The sequence below is a fragment of the Panthera leo genome, chromosome F3, assembly GCF_018350215.1.
Source record: "Panthera leo isolate Ple1 chromosome F3, P.leo_Ple1_pat1.1, whole genome shotgun sequence".
Taxonomy (NCBI): domain Eukaryota; kingdom Metazoa; phylum Chordata; class Mammalia; order Carnivora; family Felidae; genus Panthera; species Panthera leo.
The window spans coordinates 20,545,856-20,559,845 of NC_056696.1; the positions used below are offsets into that span (position 1 = coordinate 20,545,856).

At 39.7% G+C, this 13,990-nt stretch overlaps 1 protein-coding gene across 6 annotated transcripts in view; it reads left to right on the forward strand.

Moving 5' to 3' along the window:
• Positions 1-13,990, forward strand: part of RASAL2 (RAS protein activator like 2) — a 348,451-nt gene that overhangs the window by 323,613 nt on the left and 10,848 nt on the right. For 4 of the 6 annotated variants that reach the window (XM_042925859.1, XM_042925862.1, XM_042925857.1 and 1 more), the window contains 5 exons: positions 800-944; positions 1,613-1,849; positions 3,478-3,679; positions 5,796-5,995; positions 6,776-7,637. In XM_042925859.1, the coding sequence (XP_042781793.1) occupies positions 800-944; positions 1,613-1,849; positions 3,478-3,679; positions 5,796-5,995; positions 6,776-7,637 (1,646 nt within the window). The remainder of the gene's footprint in view (positions 1-799; positions 945-1,612; positions 1,850-3,477; positions 3,680-5,795; positions 5,996-6,775; positions 7,638-13,990) is intronic. The other 2 variants (XM_042925863.1, XM_042925858.1) reach the window with 1 other exon arrangement.

Sequence of the window (13,990 nt, forward strand, 5' to 3'; positions counted from 1 at the left end):
TGTTCGTTCAGGGAATATTGGGCATATCCTATAGAGGATGGGATATATAAACAGTGCTTCTAAGCTTCTATGAAGAAATGTCTGCTACATTTTTTCTACTATGTTGAATGACTATCCCCTTTACAAGAGGTAAGCCTAGAGACCCTTACTCAAATCTATGTTTGACACCAGCATTAGCACTAACACCTTAGGTGGGTATTCAGTCAAGCGTGGGTTCTTTTTTCTTCTAAAATAATAACAACATTATTCATCCTGGTAGAGCAGCCTTATAACAAATAACGAGTCCCTGCTAATTAAATATATTTGTGGAGCACTTGGGTGGCTCAGTCAGACGTTAAGCCTCTGACTTTGGCTCAGGTCATGATCTCGCGGTCCGTGAGTTCGAGCCCCGCGTCAGCCTCTGTGCTGACATCAGAGCCTGGATCCTGCTTCAGATTCTGTGTCTCCCTCTCTCTCTGCACCCCCACCTCAAAAATAAAGAATTTGTGGTTTCAGGTAAAAGATTTAAAGCTGTATCATTGTTGAAAGTATGATCATTATTATTATTTTTATAAATACCACGATGGTGAGGTTAGCGATTGCAGTTTTTCTGCTTCCAAGATGAGGAAGATAAACATCATATATGGGAGGTGGTAACCCTTGGGGTCTAAAGCAGCAACAATCCTTCATGCCCTCCATGTCAGGTCTCAGAAAGAAATTCCCGTTATACATTTTAGGACAGAAATCCTAAATCCTTTTATTCTGTTCAGGAAGACGCTGTTCATAGTTACACTACCCGTCACCTTCTCTCTTCAAACAGGGGAGTTCATCAAAGCTCTGTACGAGTCAGATGAGAACTGTGAGGTGGAGCCCAGCAGGTGTTCCTCTAGTGAACTGATAGAGCATCAGAGCAACCTGAAAATGTGCTGTGAGCTGGCTTTCTGCAAGATCATCAACTCGTACTGGTGAGCAGGTGTCCGTGCCTCAGCCTCTGCTCGTGGAACTTCAGTTTTTCCATGTAAAGGTCATCACAGTGTCAACTGTAGTATCTCCCACCCAGAGAAAGGGCTTAGGGGGAAGATGGAAAGTTTCCCTAATGTAGTCCCCTCTGAAGTCCAAATCTCCACCGTAAGCAGAAGCACCTGTGAACTATCTACATAAATATAATATTTCCCCAGAATAGGAGCACCACGTCCTCTAATTCCCAAAGTATTTCAATGGCTTTCTGAAGTGTTTACCCGTGTTAGACAGTTGTGTTAATGATTTTTGATCATCGCTCCAACCCCTGCAATTGGTGAGATTTTGGAAGTTTTGAAGAACGCTCTTTAGAGAGATTATGGTAAGCTCTATTAAACCAGATGGTTCAGTCAGGAGCCTCATGCCATTTTCCTACGTTGCAAAACTAAATTTACACTAATCCCTGAGTTTTATGGCTGTGGGTTTCCAGTCTCCATCTGGGCTTCCGTGAATTTTCCACCAACTCGAAGCCACGAATCAGGCAGAATTCTCTCCACTAGGCTCTCCTCTTAGCCTGGCTCTAGAGCAGGTGTGTTGGGCCAGATGGGATCACTTGTGTCTTCTTGGGTTATGGTACTTTTGTATTTAGAGGTTTTGATCTTTTTTCCTTCCCCAGTGTTTTCCCTCGTGAGTTGAAAGAAGTGTTTGCGTCATGGAAGCAGCAGTGCCTGAACCGTGGCAAGCAGGACATCAGCGAGCGGCTCATCAGTGCCTCGTTATTTCTGCGTTTTCTGTGCCCAGCCATTATGTCTCCCAGTCTTTTCAACCTGATGCAAGAGTATCCTGATGACCGCACGTCTCGGACTCTGACTCTAATTGCCAAGGTCATTCAGAACCTGGCTAACTTTGCCAAGTAGGTGTCACTGCTATAAGCACTTTTAAAAACATTGTTTAAAAAAAATACGTGACACCTAAAATCTGGATGGGGGTGGGGAGCCTCATCACTCGTATTACAAGATTTTCGTTATGGTGGTATTCAACATAGAAGAAAGAAGAAACAGCTTAATATTCACTTTACAGACGAATGGTTCAGTAACCTATGGTACATGCATTCAGTAGAATATTTGCAGCCATTACAGTGTTCACCAAAAATGTCCAATAATATGGAAAATGATGCAGATACAATTATACTATATGGAAAGTGCTATTCAAAACTTTAGCAAAAAAGAAAAAGGATACTAGAAGATACATATGCTGTTATTCCAGAAATATGTTAATACAAAAACTAAAGTATAAAACGTTAGGAGAAACCATCTGACAAACTCAGTGGTTACATTATCTAAGACAATTGGCCTGGCCCCTTCAAAGAAAAAAGTCAATGTCATGAAAAATTGAAAAGATCGAGAGGGACTATTCTAGATTTTAAAAGACTGCAATGCTTGAATCTTAACTGGATCTGAACTGGGAAAAAAAAATCTATAATTCATTTTGGGGACAATTAAATGTGGACTATATATAAGATGATTTAAAAGTTTTAGCGTGATAATAGCATTGGTTTATGTAAGAGATGTTCCTTATTCTGAAGAAATGAGTGCTAATGTATTTAGAGTTTATGTCTGCAACTTAGTTTAAAATGGTTCAGGAAAAAAAAAAAAAGTATGTAGAGAGAAAGTGAAAGCAAACTTGGCAAAATGTTCGCAGTGGGTTAATGTAGAGGAATGGCATATGGTTGTTTGTTGTATATTCTTTCAACTTTTATATAGGTTTAAAATTTTTTAAAAAGGGAGTTAGAAAACCATTGGGGAGGAAATGCACTCACATGTAAACAGCAGCTATGTTTGGGTGGTAGAGTGTGTCCACTCACACTCTTTTCTTGCCACTTTTCATTGTTTCCAAAAAAGACAAGATTCTCTATTAGCAGCGTATTGAAGGAAGAAAGTGGAACTTCAATGAGACAGATTGTTTTCTAGTGTAAATATTGGCCTTTTGGAAGTGTACTATTTTAACTTTGTGTACCCTATATTTACAGCAGCACAGAAATAGACATATTTACCCATATTTGAGCTAATTCTGCTAAAAATTACTTCTAGCTTATTTTGAAAGAAATTTTCTGGGCTGAAGATACCTAGAATTTAGATGGGCAAAGAAGAGAGGTTCTTCTCTAGCAAAAATAAATAGCATGCAGTGCACACAGGCTTGGAGAAGCGGCATATATTCAGAAGACTCTGAAGAAGCTAGCAATATTGAAGGTTTGTACCGATGAGCATGTGGTAGGCAAACGAAGGTTATTTACAGAGAGCTCTAGATACCAGAAAAAAGAGAGTTAGCTTTCGCCAACAGAGACTAGAAGGCTATGCAAAGTATTTGATTGTTACATCAGTATTAGGAAAGTATGTTTTAGCATTTATCACTTAGCAGATTATAAATTAGTCACTTACCTCCCCAAAATAAAAATAAAAAATTTAAAGCTCAGTGTAAAGTCAACTCAGACATCTCTTTTCCTGAATATGTCCTTTCTCATTTTCTCTCCCTCTACTTCAGATTTGGTAACAAAGAAGAATACATGGCATTCATGAATGATTTTTTAGAACATGAATGGGGTGGAATGAAGCGCTTTCTTTTGGAGATCTCTAATCCGGACACCATCTCGAACACGCCAGGCTTTGATGGTTACATTGATCTGGGCCGAGAGCTTTCAGTTTTGCATTCCTTACTGTGGGAAGTAGTTTCCCAACTTGATAAGGTAAAGTAGGCTGGAAGCATAATGGGAGATGGGAGATAGAGAACGTTAATGTACCTGGATTCTGGAAAGTATCCACAGAGTGACAGCCTTCACGCTTCCTGCTAGTCGAAAACGACCTTTTGTGCTAGAAGTCTGGGAGTAAATAGCTATCAATTCTGCATCAAATGCGTGCCCTCCAAACCAGGAACTTCTAGAAAGCCATGAGATTATTCACATATATTTTTAAGAAATTAGCTGAATTAATGGAGTATATATTTCTATAAATACATACATACATGTATATAACATGTATATAGCATGTCTAAAACCTTGCCTGGAAACTAACATCAAATATTGCCATACGCAGGTTTATTCATGTATAAGCAGGATGAGATAAAACCTCATAATAATCCTAACAAAAGTGTGGACTTGGAAAAATATTGAGACTATTATGTTTAAGTGGTTTAACTCATGAGATTTTTTTTTTATTCTGCAAGTCAGAAGGTTCGATGTAACTATTAGTACTACGGAGTTGCATGGGATCTGAAAATCCTGATGTTTTCTTTCTCTACAGATGTGAATTTTAAAAACAGAAAATACTCTTTTTCATCATTTATCTTCTGAGTATAAGCTCAGAATCTTGTTATATACCATATTAGTAACTAAATACATACCATGCCAATCATTTGCTTCCTTCTGGAATTTTTCAAAGAGGAATCGAATTTATAATGGAAAGTAGTCTTAGACTCTGGCTAGGTTTATCACAATAATTATTTATTGATGTTTTTGTTTGCTACAGGTACTTCATAAATAGGTGTGGTGGTATGTTAGAATAACTTCAAAAGCAAAGTTATTTTTTTGTGATAAGAATGTATTTGTTTTCCTCCACTTTCCTATTATCCTTAAAAATGTTGTACCGATAAAATGGGGGAGGGGAGTAAAACCTATTAATAAAGACCGCTTTCCTGAGGCAATGTAAATGGTAGGGTGTCCTACCATTTGTAAAATAGTAAACTCTTATTCTTGAGGGCCCCTTCTTCACTTGTAGGAATACTAGCTAGATTTTGAGTTGCAGCTATGCTGAGGTAAATTCCTTGAATACAAATCATGGCTCAAGAAAGTTGAGCAGGTAAAGGCTATTCTTGAGGTGGCGTTTGAGTGCCCATTCTACCCATTGGAGCAGAGTTGAAGAGACTTGGTTGTTGAGAAGACAAAGGAGACCCAGAGGCAGTCTTGTAGAACTGCCCTAGAGTTGAAGGGTCCCAAAGGACTCCATAAGAATAAGAATTCCCCCAAAGAAAAAAATGATTGAGATGGATAAATCCAATACTAAAAAGTTACTCTTTGTTGAATAACTGCATCGGTGGGATGCGGATACAGTAATCCTGTGAAATAGGCCTGGTTGATTTTGGGCTGAGGTCCTTTCAACAGGCTTTGCTATGTAAACTTGCTTTGTCCTTTTTAATCTGTGTTTAGTCCTGGAAACCAGGGGTAAATCTAGACATATCTCACAGAGTTTACCTGCTTTTGCTGTTTAAAAAAAAAGATTGTCTTGCTGATGCAAACCCAGTTGACAATAGGTCAGAGTTCCCTAAAGGAAATGGGATAGTAGATGGCAGTATATCATCTGTGTTCCCTGCAGTGCTCCAGACCCCTGAATGCAACACCTTCCTGTATGTTGGCATGCATTTCTTTTCTCACATGATGCCTTTTCTTTGGAAGTTTCATCACACTAGCCGATCCTCTGGTCTCGAAGTCCTTTGGTTAGAAGGTGTTTGGTTCTTCCCCTACCCTCCCCCACCTTGATCTACTAGCCTTCCAAAGATTTAGTTTGCTTTGCATGCCTATTTTAGTTGGAATGGCAATAGTTTGGTTGTTTTGAGCATGTCTTTTAATTTTTATTTGCATAATCCTAATTTCTATTTCCTTTCTTTCCTCGATGTCTGCTGCACCTTGTTTCGCCTCCTCCATTCATCTCGACGCCATGGTTCTGCTGCTCCATAACAATGCATTATGAACCTGCCACTCCCATATGCAAACACCTACCCTTCCCTCCAACCTACACCCCTCCATCAATGGGCATCGTTGTCCCAAAAACAATCCTTGGTGGATGTCGCAATGCTTATTATCCAATTAGGGTGAAAATTCCTTCCTACAGGCGACCGTGGCAAAATTGGGACCTCTCCCTCGAGTTCTTGCTGATATTACCAAGTCTCTGACTAATCCTACACCAATACAACAGCAACTAAGACGCTTCACTGAGCATAACTCCAGTCCAAATGTCAGTGGAAGCCTCTCCTCTGGGCTGCAGAAAATATTCGAAGACCCCACTGACAGGTATGAAACAGAGAATTTAAATAAACCGTTGTCTCAGAGAGAGGTGATGTTTAGAGACTTGGCAGAAATCTATTTATTTGTTGAATTTATAACTTGAAAGTCATGATCAGTTGGAAAAAACATCTGAGTTGAGATAAATCCAATTGTTTGTCCTAATAATACACAGGATCTAGGATTCTTATTTTCTACAGTGATATTGTAGAGTTATAATATGTTCAGCAAACATTGTTTCAAAATCTAGGTCCGGCTTAATGGAAGATTAAGGGCTTTGAAATTTCTATTTCCATATATTGTAGCACTCAAAACTCTGGAGAACCTCCGTTAAAATCACTTTATGGCTGGCGGTGTCAGCCGGATAGGCAGATACAACGTTGATGCTCACACTGACCCTCTTTTCTGGATTGGCAAGACTTGGGCCTTTAGCAGTGACCCTTTGGTTGTACCTCAGCCCTGCTTCCTCCTCTTGAAGGTTTAGACAGAAGCAATTAACTGTGAATCAGAATATTTGGGAGGGTTTAAAGCCTAACTAGGATATGACTAGAATTCTAGCAGAAACTGAAGACAATGATGGAGAGGTAAGCACAGCGTTATTCCCCACCTTTGGAGAGAAACTAAAAATTTTGGATTTTAAAGAATTGTAACGATGAAATCTGGGTTTAGAAACCAATGTAAGTGTCCACATTGGGACTGTGAGCCTTTGGAATGTTCATATGCCTGGGTTGAAAAAAACTGTTTTGAATTTGCCCCAGGAGTAATTAAGGGTCCTCTCCTTTTCCACAGTGATTTGCATAAACTAAAATCTCCAAGCCAGGACAACACTGATAGCTACTTCAGAGGGAAAACATTACTGCTGGTGCAGCAAGCGTCCTCCCAGAGCATGACTTACTCTGAAAAGGATGAGAAGGAAAGTAGCCTTCCTAACGGTCGGAGCATCTCCCTCATGGACCTTCAGGACACTCACGCTGCTCAGGTGGAGCACGCACCTGTCATGCTCGATGTGCCTATGCGCTTAACTGGAAGCCAGCTTTCCATAACCCAGGTGGCCAGCATCAAACAACTGCGGGAAACCCAGAGCACTCCCCAGAGCGCACCCCAAGTGAGAAGGCCCCTGCACCCGGCCTTGAACCAGCCAGGCAGCCTCCAGCCCTTGTCATTCCAGAACCCTGTCTATCACCTCAATAACCCAATTCCGGCAATGCCAAAGGCCTCTGTGGATTCCAGTTTGGAGAACCTAAGCACTGCCAGTTCCAGAAGCCAAAGTAACAGTGAGGATTTCAAACTCAGCGGGCCCAGCAATAGCAGCATGGAAGATTTCACCAAACGCAGCACCCAGAGCGAGGATTTCTCCAGGCGGCATACTGTGCCAGACAGACACATACCTCTTGCTCTGCCACGGCAGAATAGTACCGGGCAGGCCCAGATCCGGAAAATGGACCAGGCTGGGTTAGGTGCCCGAGCCAAAGCCCCGCCATCCCTGCCACATAGTGCTTCCTTACGTAGCACGGGGAGCATGTCGGTGGCCTCTGCAGCCCTCATGGCCGAACCTGTGCAGAATGGGAGCCGGTCCCGGCAGCAGTCTTCCTCCTCCAGAGAGAGCCCTGTTCCCAAAGTGAGAGCGATCCAGAGACAACAAACACAGCAGGTAGGGGGGAGAGCTGGAGGGGTGTGGCTTCCACTTATCCAACTGTTTCCCTGGTTCTTTGTATATAAATCATTAGGAAATCCAATTTCTATCAACGTTTCCACTTAAAAATATGTTCTGCAACTTTTTTTTAGTGCTTGTTTATTTATCTTGAAAGAGAATGTGTGTGTGTGTGTGTGTGTGTGTGTGTGTGTGTGTGTGTATGTGTGCGCGCGCGCGCGCATGCGTACAAAAAGGACCAGAGAAGGAGAGAGAGAATCCCAAGCAGGCTCTGTACCGTAAGTGTGGAGCCCTGATGTAGGGCTTGAACTCACGAACCATGAGATCATGACCTGAGCCGGTGTCGGACCCTTAACCGACTGAGCCACCCAGGAGCCCCGTTTTCTCCAACTTTTAGATGGAGAGAGGAAACGCAAGGTCTGGGAGGCTTCTGCTTAGGTGAGGCTGCAGAAAGTAGCTTGACTCATTACCCTCAGGAGACTATCAACCACACAAAGAGCTTTTCCTTCCCTTCGAGCAGCTGAGCCACTACCTATGTGTGCACTGGGAACAGATCGGTGTTGCATGAATAATTAGAACACATACACTGTGAAACCTATAGGCCAGATGAACCATAATATATTTTGGGAATCCGGACCCTGAATCCTCAATTTTTTTCCCCTACAGTTTCCAGAATAAACTTTCGCGTTCCGAGTCAAACATTTAATGTAACTGCTCTCTATTCCATCCCCCACCTCCCTCTGGAAATTATAAGTCCCCTGTGCCTTTTCCTGGAAATGACTAGAAAAATAAACAACTGAGCACCTATAAAGACAAGGTAAAGGAGACAGGTAAAAAGATAGAAACACAGGCGGTTGACAGTGCTGTAAACATTTCCGAATCCCTTCTATTTCTATTTGCATGGGTAAGCTCAGCTAGTGTCACACCCAGTCTTAAGACTCCTGGACTTCTTTCTTGACAAATAAGTTTTCCCGAGAATTTGATCACTCGTGTCTTCCCTACCGAATACATTTTCAGGCACCGATACATATTTTGCTTTTTGAAACAAACTAATAACCTGAGGAAATCATGTGTAGGTATATATTTAATCTTTCATCTAAAAAAGATTTTTCAACTTTGTATTTGCTGACCTTTCTTTGAAACCTGATCATACTATATGAGTACTAGGGAGCTTTGTGATTGGAAGAGTTCTATGACACATCCTTTTGTCAGCGAGACCACTGGTCAGAGGAGACTGCCATAAAACCCCAATGTATCTTTTTAATATATTTGCTCTTTATAGGTAGGCATTTACCGATTTGGCTGTTTCTGCCACTACTCTGCTGTGATCAGAGCCCTTGCCCCTAGCTTGATCGTTACTGTTTAAAAAAAATAACAAAATTAGAACATTGACAGAATCCTGGGATACAGAGGTAAAGGCAGAGTTGAAAAGTACGACTAACTTAAGTTGCTTCCCGCAGCCAGCTTCCTAGGCAGAGCCTCCCGGTAGGTCCTTCTTTCCAGAGAAATAAAGTTTTCCTTCAGTCTTAAATTTTTCATTTTTATTTGGCTTATATTTCCCCAAATTTCACCAACTCGTTTGATTTAATAAGCATTTTCATCTAAAGAGAAGGAAAGAAGAGTAGATACAATGAAAATGCTTATGCGTCGCTATATCTTTCATAAGTATGTCAAATTGTGTCATATATATTCTCTTAATCTGTTTGTTGGAAGGCAGTCCTTCTTACCTTATTGTGGTCTTATCCACATGTTGCTTTTATGCTAGCTTCTAGTTGAGGCCAACCACTTTCAGAGAAATGAAGTGTTTACTGAGAGGAGAAAAGAAAGATAAGGAATTTTGGAGATGGAGTGCTGGGTGGAGGCAGACATCCACTCAGGGGTCTAAATGCAGCATGGGGGCCCTGAACATGAGAAGAATCTCAGATTGGCAGAGAGGGACAGGACAACGGAAAGGGCCCTCCAACCTGCTTTTCAAAAGCTGGCTCGGGCCCAGCCCTGGACAGAAAAAAGGAATGCTAACCCCTTCCCCTATTTGATATAGTCCTCAGTTGTCAGGGTGTGTGACTCAGACTGATGGTTTATAAATATTTTAAATTAAATAGCCTTCTGAGTGATCATCTGGAACCAGGTATCATTTATAATACTCAAGTATAAGAAAATGTAGCACCTGTCACACAAGCAGTTAGTACAGTTTCTCTGGGTGAAGAGAAGGCTGTCTTGGGTAGATGGGAGGTAGGAAATGGATATGGTCTCCCAACAACCAACTTAAAAACGTTTTGTGCCACAGCCATGAATGAACTGGGGTATGCCTGTGTTATATTGGCACATGAGGCACAGACACCATGAAGTGGCCTCACACGGCTTTAAATATTCACCTCTGTTTATGCCTTCGCTGGTAGTGCCACCATCGTATCAGTTAAAGCATAAATCACCCTATTTTTATTGCTCAAGTTTCTGGTTTTTCTACACTCGCTCTTTCTATGCAGATGGTTTATTCTTTCAAACTTATGTTGTTATTTTCTATTCCTTATCTTTCTGTTTCTTGCTTTTCTCCTCTCCCGTGAAGCCTCTGAATTTCTACATAATCAGCGCATTTTTGGCAAATTCCTTTACATATTGTAATTGCAAATTGTGTTGGGGAATTCTTCTCTCCCAAAAACTAGAGGATCTCTTTGTGGGGATTGTTCTGTAGGCGTGTGTAATTATCAGCGGCTTTGTCCCATGCAAATTCCATCTGTATCTTAGCACAAAGGAGCGGCCATTGTTGGCAGGCTTACTAGCTTTGGTCTTCTCCATGTACGTACTGAGTAGGAAGGAAACAAAATCCTAGTGAAACAATCTACAGAGAAGAGATTTCTTTTTTTCGGGAAGCTGCCTTCAATTTTTTTTTACCCTTCTCAGCCTCTCTTTGGGTTCCCCCCTCTCATTTCCCTGTCCGTTTTGTTTTCCATGTATTGTGTACTCCCTGTGTATAATAGACTGTATGTATAATGTATGTGTTCAGATATAGCGTGTTACATAACCTCAAAAATTCAAATTTGAAGAGACTTTTAAAATAGGTATCTGACAAGCCTGTTGGAATGATGCTCCAGCTTTCACACTCAGATATGTTGAACCCTCTCCTAACCAACCTCTTCAAGAACCCTCAGAGTATACTTGTTTAGTCAGCCCTTTCTTTGGTGTAGACCGCAGAAGTGCTATTCATTATGAGAACCTGACTGAACCTGACTGGTGCAGACTTTGGAGAAGCTGAAACCAACGAGTCTTATTTATATCTAGTAAATACTAGCAAGGGACAGGGAACTGGCCTGTTCGTTGTCCTCAGCATAGCCAGGCTATGACTAATTATAGGCTCGGAGAAACTGCCATCTCAGGCCCTTTTGCCCTAAAGCATTGGTATTTTTCCCCAGAGAAACCCTATACAGCTGTATCTCAAAGGGGAGACAGTCCTGGTAGGAAATCCTGCTGCTTTTCTTTTTGTCTTTTTCATCCTTCATTTTCTTTAATGATCCGCTGTTGAAAGTCAGTGGATACAAATACTCTTCCTAAGGCTATAGCTAAGCAAAATGGGATTTGAAGCACTTACCAACATCTTTTCCCAATCTCTTTGACTATAAACTAGAGGTAATAAATTTTGCTATCTTTGCCAGCTTGTAAAGGAGATGCAACAATCATTGAAGAAAAAGCCTTTGATGCACTTCCAAAGGATTAGAGGAAAAGACATACATACATTAGCTTTCTCTTAGTAATACATTATACTTTAGTAATGAATTCTAAAGAGAACCAGAGTATTCATAAGTGAATAATATTTTATTGAGCATCTATTATGCAATTACATAGTCACTACCATTCAAAGAATGCTATATATAATATGGTACCCTGCCTCAAGGATTGATGATCTAATTGGGAAATAAGACCAGCGCACACGAGACCAATAGAAAAAAATGTAAGAGACGGTATATAGTTTTTAAAATAAAGAAACCAAAAAACCACCTCTATTTTTGATGTGTTCAATATTACTTTTCTGTTCTTTAAATGTTTTACTATGAATACAAGGAATAGTTAATATTCTTTTCAACACTTATTGACCACCTACTGCTATGCAGAGTGCTTGGATATATTAGGAAGTGGTTGAAAATCAGAATTAACCAGTACAATAGGAATAGACCTAAATGCCCATTTCTATCATACAATCTCTTAAAATTCATTGGACATTCTTAGTCTTTCTGAAGATATGGTAGTACCACCATCACCAGTGGAATGAGCCAAGCTCGTTTTACAACTAGTCAAAGCCTAGATTGTGCTAAGGAGTCGTTGTTTTAATACCCTTTTAGGGGCTGAGATCGCTCCTTAGTGTGTTCTAGGAATATCTTTAGTGTGCGTGTATAGGCACCCAATAAATAGATAGCCCATAACAAATTACAGGGAAAGAAAGTTCATTCAAGCAACATCTTGTTAACTAGATAAAACGGAAAGCTATTGAATTAGCTGCCTTGAAGTAACAAATTCCAAACAGTAAAGTTGTTATTAGTTTTAGTACCTGCTTTATCTCAAACTGCTACTGAATAGAAAATCCTGGTTTCACAGAAAAGCAGCTTTTCTCTGCCCTGTGTGCTAAAGTGATAAGATCATGAAATTAAAAAGGCATTTGTCTCCTTTAAATATTGGCTTTCTATTAATTTTTTCAAACCCATAACCGCATTCTTTTGCCTTTCAGGTGTATATATATCAAAAAAAAAAAAAACAAAAAAACAAAAAAAAACCCTAAACCTCTTGTAAAACTATTTTTCTCTGCCAATGGTGAAGCAGTTTATTGTGCTCTGCTTTTAAAGTCCAGCAGGGGGAGAACTAATGTGTGTGTGTGCATGTGTGTGTAAAGTACCTTGCCATTTACAAAATGCTTTTCCATGTGGACTCATTTGCTTCTTATAATAATTTTTCATGTGGATAATTACTACCTTCCACTATAGATGATACTCTGTCCTCTGTCCTATAGGCCAGTATTTCTAAAGTGTGATGCTCAAAACTATTTAAGTATACATGATGTCTGTTTAATTACTCATGTAATTAATTATTTTAACACATATTAGAAAAATATATGACTATCAATATTAATAATATTTATAAATATATAACCTCAAAGTCATGATTTTACTGATATTATTGTTTAGCATAAGGACTTAGCTAACTGGAAAAGGTCTTTTTAAAAAGATGATTAATAATATATCAGTGAAATGTTATGACAAAAATAATAAAGTGATAAATGAATGAAGTATAAGAAACATAACCTACATACCAGAGTGGAGATGGAGACATGTTTACATGCTCCTTGACACAGTGGAGAAATTGATTTTAAAGGAGGAACTTCTAGCTCGAAGTCCATTAACAACTGCTTATGTGTGCATCAGGCGTGATGCCGCTTTTTACTGATGTACATCTGTAATCTCTTTGTAAATCAGCCAGACCAGGTTCTGCTTCAAACCTTTAAGAAACACCCTCATATTACTTGTTTTGTGTATTTTGCAGTTTATCCCAACCTGTCTTTGATAACCTTTTAGTCTCTGCAGCCAGTATTTTTCATCTAGTCTTTCTAAATTGCAAAGTCATCAAAATACCCGTTCTTTTAAAATAGCTGTCGATTTAGAGTTTAACTGGATTCTACTTCAGAATGACATAAAGATAATCTTAAGTTAGATAGCCTTTTTAGAATTAAAATAGGTTTCTATTTTGAGGACCAATGCTCCATAATCCCATAACTGAAGGGAATTTTCTCTCCCATACAGAGCTGACTCACATATGATAGTGCTTTGTTCCCGCACTATCTCTCTCTCTCCCTTCCTGCCTCCCTTGTTCTCTTTCTCTCTCAAGCATACTGGAGAAAAAGAATTCGTTTTATATTTCTAGCATTGTAGAGAAAGTACTAACGTTAAGTAAGCTAATATAAATTGTAGTATCCAATGCTAGTTTTCTAAACATCAATATGATAATATCCAAGCTCTGTAGTACTCTGTAGTTTGCAAAGAACTTCACATACATTATATGACTCAATCCCTACAACTCCCTATGAGATACTAGGATGGGTGGTGATGGTGATGGTGGTAATATCTAATCGGTGAGATTAAGAAAAGAGTATTGAAGAGATTAAGGGACTGTTTAAATGGCAGAGTAGCTACTTAAGATCAGAATTCCTATCACTCTAGTGTATCAGTATTGGAAAAGGGCACTTTATCTGGCTATCCTAACTGGATTGAAATATCCCTTAAACGAATCCAATATCTTTTGTTTTGATCCTGTATTCTTCAAGAAACTGTCTGGTCTAAAATATAGACTTCTGAGTGGTGTTAACTCATTAA